At 35.6% G+C, this 8453-nt stretch overlaps 1 protein-coding gene and 1 long non-coding RNA gene across 2 annotated transcripts; one reads left to right on the plus strand and one right to left on the minus strand.

Annotated features, from left to right (window-relative positions):
* The first annotated feature begins 2456 nt into the window (after positions 1-2456).
* LOC113756881 lies at positions 2457-6178 on the plus strand. The gene is made up of 3 exons (XR_003466133.1): positions 2457-2966; positions 5466-5547; positions 5840-6178. It is a non-coding gene; the product is annotated as an uncharacterized LOC113756881 (long non-coding RNA).
* A 792-nt stretch (positions 6179-6970) lies between these two features.
* On the minus strand, positions 6971-8245 carry LOC113756883. The gene is made up of 2 exons (XM_027300351.1): positions 7248-8245; positions 6971-7164 (listed from the first exon to the last, which is right to left on the minus strand). Exons 1-2 carry the CDS (start codon positions 7525-7527, stop codon positions 7067-7069), a joined length of 378 nt encoding a protein of 125 aa, XP_027156152.1. The 5' UTR covers positions 7528-8245; the 3' UTR covers positions 6971-7066.
* Between the last annotated feature and the right edge of the window lie 208 nt (positions 8246-8453).

Genomic DNA, 8453 nt, shown 5'->3' on the forward strand with positions numbered 1-8453 from the left:
CTCTAATAATAATAACAATGCAGCCGCCTCTCCGTAGCTGGAGGTCAGACCAGAGATTAGCAACTACAGTTCCCAATATATGCTCTTCATGATAAGCACTTCGCCGTTGATACACTCGTGATAAAAGTGGAAAGAGTAATCATCCCTCCTTAGTCCCAAAGCAGGTGGAAAAAATGGGGAGGTTGGATGGGAAAAAAAAGGGAAAAAAAGGAAACAAAACAGCAACATAACTCATTCATCACACGTGAAACTCACATGGAGGACGACGGCACTCTAAAACTATCTTCCCGGTTTATACTACATTTCTAAAAAAGCTCACCTAACTTTTGCCCCATCTCCATTCCTACTCCTCATTCTACCCTCGTTTTGCCCCACTACTTCCACGAGCACTCTGTGGGTGGTATGAAAAAGTTTATTTTTCATTTGACCTTAATTTATATTCATATATAACACCACTAACAGCTCTACCAATCATCCAATCTAAATTTTGGTTAAAAAAGAAAATTCAATGTCCAATCAACTTAAAATTTACTTTGATCTTTTGAATTTGTTTCACCATATTTGTTATTGTTATCACCTCTTTTGGTATCTATTAAAAAATGACTACCATAATGGCTATTCAGAATTCTTCAATGATAATAGAATATTAACAAATCCTTTCTAGCTGTTTGGTATTAAAACGATGAGGAAATGGGTTTTTAATTTAATTTTAGTTCTTTTTCTTTCCCTTTTTTCATTCTTCTTCTGGCAGTAGCACCACCACTCCTTCAAACCATATCTTGACCTTAGTGTATATTAATTATATCAAAATAATTCTCTAGCAGTGGAAGAGTTGTGTTCGAGGTTTTTTTGTTCTAGGTTAATTGAACATTCAATTGCACCATTAGCCATGATGTCAAGCTTAAAACTTGACACTAATAGCAAGTTTAGTTTGCTAATTCTTACCTAAAATTTGCATATTTAACACATCAAAACACTTCTAGAATTTTAATGATTCTATATCTACTGAAATACTTTGTCAAAATTACAAAAAGAAAAAGAAAAAAAAACTTGAGCTAGTGACCATATACGGTAGTATCCCATAGGTTACCAGTTCGAACCCTGTTGTGCTAACATTGCTGTGCATTCTTGGGCGGGGCTCTATCCAGCCGCAGGGGGATTAGTCCAAAATGTTGAGATACCCGTTGTGTCGCCCAAAAAAAGAAGAAGCAATAATAGCCACCAAGACCACTGTCATTGCCACAATTTTTCCTTGAGGAGAAAGGATAGGATGAAGAGCGTGAAAGGAGAAAAGAGAAAGATAAAGAAGTTTATGGAGAGGATGAAGAGGAAAATGCAAAAAGAGCAGGATAGGAAGGAAGGAGGGGCAAACTCTACCCTCTACCATTTCACTGGTGGTGAATTGTCTAATTTGCGTCAAAACTCACACAGTCATTAATTTATATATTAACAGCAGCTCTCATTTAATTGAAAGGACATTTCTATAACTTAAAACCCATGCCTTGAAGGCAATCATACTATTATGTAGTGAAAATTAAAAGTTCTACTCAAATTCACTAGTTTTATATGTTTCCTTTACAGTCAATTATAATTTTTATGACGGTTCAATCTCATGTCAATTCTCAGCATCCTAGTTTTAAAAAAATGTTCGTATTTTGGTGTGACGTTGATAGCCAAGCGAGGTCTGTGCATAAGAGTGCAATTAAGCTTTTAGAGAGTGTATTCAAACATATAGAAAGAACACAAAATATGTAAATCACAACATAATAAAAAGATACAACCCTGATTGTTGATGTTGACCCAGTTTCACCTTATACCACCATCACAAACTCGACCTCTTTATTCCACAGCCAATAGGTCAACTTCTGAGGTGCCTCTCACTCTTACTCCAGAAAGGAGGACAGTCTCCAACAAAGTAGTGGATTATGGACCTGTGTGCGATGACCTTCCACATAACCCTTTCTTGCTTGACGGATCACGATACACCACTGGCATAAATGCTAATATGAGGAGAAAGATCCCTGACCCAACCCTCACTCACACCCCATATTTTCATTTTTCCCTGTCCTTTTCTTCTTTCCCTACAGGATGAGTTCCCATTCCCATTGGGCCACCACCATGCCTCCTCACGGTGCTAAGGTATTTTAAACTCATGGTGCTAAGGTCTTTTAATCATTGCAGTATTGAAAAGAAATATTCTTGAAGGGGTTCAAAAGGCGCTAGCCAATGCCACATGGATTAATGGTACGGACTGACAAGTGTCTCGAGTTGTTCATGGCTCTAAATTTGCCAACAAAACAACAAGAAAATTCAACTTAATTTTGATGCAATTATCATGTCCAAGTCCACACAAACAACTAAACATGATATCCCTGTTAAAAAAAAGATGTACAAGTAGTTCATTCTGTTAAAGAGTTCTTCATTAAAAATTTTTCTTACCCGTCTCCTCATGTCTCATTGAGCAGGGTGTACATCTCTAAATACTTGTGCCTTCAAACGTTTTAATATAAATAACTTACACTACCACGGGGCACATTGAGAGATGGAAAGATTATTTTCATCTACATTAAAGGAGAATTACAAGCTTCATAAGCATATATCTCCGGCGGCCGTGCCGAATCGCCCTTCTCTGTCATACCCATCCAATACGATCAGTCCCGCACAAATCTCCTAATCCGCTACAATATTATTCGAGTACCTACCCGCGCTCCACGTAAGCACTCACCCGCAAACTGTACTCAGAAACAATTTGCATTTTTTTGCCTAACCTGTAGCCCTAAAGTAGCAAAAACATTTCCGTTAAGAGGCAAATCTCGTTCGTCAGGCTTGGAATTCTCCCTTGATAGAGTGAAAATAAAACAACAAATACGACGGGCCGACTGAAATGGAATAATTGGTCGAGAATTTTCTAGCAGGGGTTCTCTCACCACTGCTAACGAACTCCGGGTGGATGGCGATTGGAATTGGTAAGTTGTCTTCTTTTCTTGATAACCCGTACTTTTGTTTTTTACGGTTTTCTGATGAATTTTGTGGTAACATGCATGATCTTTTCTTCCAGACGATGTATCTCTAGCCCTAATTTTTCTTCCATTTCGTCATTAGTGAAAGGATCTAGTCTAATAGTTTGTGTTCTTTAGGGGATTAAGTTCAGAGAATAAGTTGAAACAGTTTAATTTGAGGCTCTATTGCCACCGATAAACTCTGTTTTTGGGGATTAAGTTCGGAGATTACGTTTGGTGTAATGGCTGATTTTTTATTTTTTTTTTGTTACAGCCATATGATTAACAGGAAACTCCTAAATACGTTATGGTAGCGTGATAATAAAAAACTGTGACCATCTACTTTGTTTAGTGTGAATCCAACTTCAGATATATCCATGAGCAGACTGAAGCTCTGCCTTGTTGAACATGTTACCTAGCGCCGAGGGCCCTGTAGAATGGAGTCAAATTTTTGTTTCAGCTTGTTAGCAGGTCTTATCTTGAAAGTCCATCGCTCTGTTAGACATGTTTTCATGAACATTTATTCCCACAAGAAGGTGAAAGGAAACCTTGGAATGTATTGATTTTGTCTCTGCTCATGATGGCTTTAATTTTATTTGATCGGTTGACAAATAATAACAGACACAACTTAGCAAATGGAGAAAATAATAAAGATGAGGAGAATTCAAATAACAGTTGGAAATGTGGTTTGGGTAAATATGGAGTTCCAAGTAATCATCTTTGTAATACAATTTGCTTCACTATGTTTTATGTTCTGATATAGGATTGAATAAAATGAATTGGTCTATGTCTACATTTTGATAGTAATTGTTATGTGTTCCCATTGGCTATCCAACTAAACTAAAGTGATGCTACATCTGATGATAAATCTTCTCATGCATTTAAGTTATTTTGCTGGGGAGGGAGTGTGAAAGAGCCTTTTTCCTATTTTCGTCAGAGTTTATGAATATTAGTTTGTTCACGTCGAAAGTTTTGCTATTTTCATTGGCTTCTCAACGTGTCTTGCAACCATATAGTTGCAGCTAGTATTCACATTTGAAGTATGTATTGTAAGGTTGTGTTATGAAGTCACAATTTTGTCATCAGTAGCTTGCACTCTCTTCTGAATGTACAACATTTTAGCCAGGTGATCTCTTTTTGAGGGTAGTTATTGGATATTCCTAGTCGATTAAAATGCTCTATAGTGTCTTTTGACTACCATTTTTCTGGGGAATGAGATGACTCTAGATTATTAGCTGTAGCACTGCTGCAAGATGAAAAAGAAAATGGTTGTTGCTTGCTTAATCAGTTTCAATTATCTTTGAGAGTGACATTTTAAATATAATCAAACTTAGAAATGTCCGTAATTGAATAAGTGAACTGTATCCACACCCTTGAAGAGGTTAGAAATTTTTTTGTAACTGAATAAGTGAACTGCATCCACACCATCGAAGTTAGAAGTTGTCTGAAAGGTTAAATGCAACCTAGACCAAAAAAAAATGTTATTTCTACATCTGGCTCTGGTTTGACTGACATAAAGCAAGAAAATAAAATCTGGCCAACTGGAATTTTTGGTTTCTTGTGGGAGGATCCCTTGTCCTTAACATGTTAAATTACTGTTCGTTCTTGCTATGAAATTGACAACAAATGATAGCCATGTAGCTAAACTCAAGCTCCTTAAGTTTTTTAAATCACCAAGTACATTCCTGGTCATGCCTCTATTACACCAGATGTCAATATTGCTGATAGACATGAAGCAATACTCCTTATAATATTTGATTCCTTATCTCCAATTTCCGTCTAGTTTGTCCTTTATGCTCTCTTATATTAGCTCTCCATGTGTGCTTTGTCAAATTTGAGTAGAAAGTAATGAAGAAAATTCTTAATTGCATATCTTGGCCTCGTGATGGTACATCCCTCAGTCTCATAACGTAGTATTTCTGTTGGATTTGATGATTTAGCTTTTGTTTTTCCTGGTTGGAATTGATGAGTTTCTTTCTTTGGTTATTAAGCATATCATAGTATTTTAAGAAAATTCCTTATGTAAAGGACGGAAATTATTGGAAAAGGTGTTTTGCTAATTGAGATTTTATTCTTCCAGGCCTAATTTAAGTTTGTTGGGTAGTGAGTTTCTGAAATCTTGGAATGATGAGGTTTAGAAATCCAATGAAAAATGAGGACTTGATAGGTTTCCAATAAAAATTGACAACCTTCCCTTTTTTTTGGGGTTTTTGAAGAATGTCTTTGTAGGAGAACATATATTGTTTTGTTTTATCGAGCGGGACAAGGCTTTTATTGAGTGAATTGAAGGATTTGTTTATGCATGTTAGTCTTCAACTGATCTAAAAGCTCAGAGAATTAGCTGTGTAACTGTTCAAAAACTCTTGCTATTGTCTAGTTTTTATCAGACACATTTTCAAAATACCGGTGCCTGTTAGTTATACTTTAAAAGAATGGTTCCTAAACTTATTATTGATTTATATGCAGGAAGTAGAGTTTGCCATTGTCTCAGGTAAAGATGACAAAATGGCAGATGTTGAACTTGTTACTCTGTCGCATGGTTTCCCAAGTAAGACATTTCTTCTTGAGTTCTTTTAACAAATGTTTGAGTTGATTGACTTGGCTGTTCACTGAATATTAGAGTTGTTCTCTCTTTGCCTCTGGTTAATTATCTGCCATTGACTACTCCCTTTGTTAACCAAGGTGTTCCTTCATCTATATGGGCGATGAGTATGATCACAGAAAAGGAGCAAACAACATGTTGGCACGACAAAATTATGTTTAGTATTTATCCTGATATAGGAACTTTTATTCTGTTAGTCTACTGATCTTTTACTGACCAGCTGTGGCTTCTTCTGCAGATTGTGGTTAGATAAGAAAGATGAATGTCATCAGGCCTTTTGAGATTTTGCTGCTCATAACCAAGTCTTTCAGTAAGTTTGTGATGTAATATTACTTTATTTGTTTGGTTGCAACATTACTAGCTCTAGCACCGCTCATATGATGCTTTCATGAATGTGAGTTGCTTGGCTTGAATGACTTCCTAAAAGCAGAGTGGGTACAGTGGCATGGTCGTGCTCCTGGAATACCAAATTGGTTAGACCCAGGGTGATTCGTTGCTCATATTGTGCCTGCAAATTGGTCAGACTGGTTTGTGCTCCTATTGCTCTTTAATTATGCCTTATAGATCCTTTTGCTCAGAAGCTTGTTCCAAGCGTGCTATTTTTTATTCACAATGCATGTCTTAAAACTAGAGGTGGCAAAATGGGTGATTTGGGCGGGTTTGGGTTGGGTAAAATGGGTAATGGGTATAAGTGAGTCAACCCATTTACATCCATTTAATTAGATGGGTATAAATGGGTAAGTCAAAAAATGAGTTGGGTAACTCAATTATCCATTTATAATCCATTTATTCTAATTTTTTACAAACTCATATAAATTCATTTTGCAAGCTAAATTATCAATTTATACCATTTTACACCCATCATTAATTTTAAATATTTACTTATTATGCCAAATAAGTCTAATTATCAATTTTTTTTTCATCCGCGTGCTATGTCGCAAAATTACATATTATTTAATAATTGAACAAGGAGAATCTAAAAATTTGGACTAAATAATATGAAAGTTAACATAAAAATTTAATCCAAAACTTTGAACCCCTAGTATTTTTTCGTGTATAAATTTAAAATTTCATTTTGAAAAGGTAAGAAAGGAGACTAAAATTTGTCATAAATTAGTGATGCTAAACAATGATCAAATTAATAAATTACGAGGAAATAAAGCGATAAGACAAAATCAACAAATAAATATAATAAATAAAACAAAATTAGTTAACATAAAAAATAGTTAAAAATCCTGATAAGGATTAGCAATCACTTCATTTAGCATACAAACAAAGATAAATTTTCAATAAATAGAAATAACTGATAGAACAGTGAAAGGTTACATGGCCAAAACTTCTTGCCAACCTTCAGTACCAAAATAAACAATAGCTACTTGAATTCCCACAACTAGCTACTCTATCAAGATACTTAACAAGCACAAGCTTCGTACAACTGCATAGCATAGCATAAAACTCCTCCAGCTCATTGTTGGAATCCGCCAACATAAAGGTTAGTAAGTTTAGCAACTAAAGGTGCAAAGTCAATACTCAGTCTTTCTCTATCTTCTTCATCTTCAGAAGCTGAAATCAAAAGTAAAGTTCAATAAGTGACTAAAAAAGTAAAATACAAGATCATGTGCACAAAAAGGTTAAGTATAACATACCTGTTACTCCATTTGAAAGATGACGCCATAAGTTGCTTGTTCCGGTTGTTCCACCACATGCATAATCACGCTTGCACCATTTACATTGTGCTCTTTGTGAACCATCTGGTTCAACATACAATATATCAAATTCCTTCCAAATCAATGACGTGAGTTGTCTCGAACACTTTGAAGAACCTTGGATCAACTCATCTGTATTGGTAGGCTCATGGCTTGTATAAGAACATAGTTCCTGAATGTGCTCTGACAACTCATCTGTTGGATCATGAAGGGATAGCATTTCTGTTATCTATACTACCAACTTTGTACACCTCATCTGATGTTTTCCTATCTAAGACTCTCAGCCTTGCATATAACTTGTCCTGCCCTGCCCTCTCAGACTTAATTGTGCTGACTGCACTTGCCAGTTTCAATGACTTGATAGCCAAGCCCAAGTTTCAACAACTTCCAATTTTCAGCACTTTAAAAAGTTCCTTGCCACTTTGGTTTTTTAGCTTTTTGACTCTTTCTAATGGGAGAACCTTACAACAGTGATGCTGCTGCATTCAGTGCATCAGTATCAGCATCCTGACAAGGTTGCTAGAACCAATTTAAGCCTGATCATGCAAACAAAATCAGCATCTTTCCATTTTCCACATAACTAGGCACAAATATAACCATGTCATAACAACAAAGGCTGAATAATACACAAGACACAAGCCACAAAATTCCATTCCACATTGTAGCTCAAACTCTAGCACTACAACAATATCGAGAACCTAAAACATATCCTAGCCAAATATACCCTTTACAAGGATATGGGTAGATTATGACATATGCCACCGTTCACATAAACCAAATTACATAGAAAAAGAGGATTTCATGTGTATATGATCCACCTTTTTATGTGTTATGTGTGGCTTAATTGACATGAAGCAAATTTATACCAGAAACTTTCCCCTAAACAATGCATCAGATTGAACCTAAAATACTACTGTCAATGATATTATATACGAGATATTATGCTTTTCTATCATGTTAATTTTCTATGCTTTTCTATCCCGTTTCCAACAACATTTTTATTAAAAAATAAATAAAATTACATGCCCAATAACAAGATACCTGTTATAGGAAAAATTTAAAGAATATGCTACTTAACAAGATTCCTGTTATAGAAAAAGAACATGGCTGGATCCTTAGACCTCAGTTTAGCGTCGTGTAAATTTT

Source organism: Coffea eugenioides, unplaced genomic scaffold, assembly GCF_003713205.1.
Source record: "Coffea eugenioides isolate CCC68of unplaced genomic scaffold, Ceug_1.0 ScVebR1_24;HRSCAF=106, whole genome shotgun sequence".
Taxonomy (NCBI): Eukaryota; Viridiplantae; Streptophyta; class Magnoliopsida; order Gentianales; family Rubiaceae; genus Coffea; species Coffea eugenioides.

What these genes read in the sequence shown, in the direction of transcription:
- LOC113756883 (XM_027300351.1), bottom strand. Translation starts at nt 7,527, where the DNA reads ATGCTATCCCTTCATGATCCAACAGATGAGTTGTCAGAGCACATTCAG. An exon ending in TCTTTCAAATGGAGTAACAG is followed by an intron (nt 7,165 to 7,247) that starts GTATGTTATACT and finishes TTTTGATTTCAG; the next exon opens with CTTCTGAAGATGAAGAAGAT.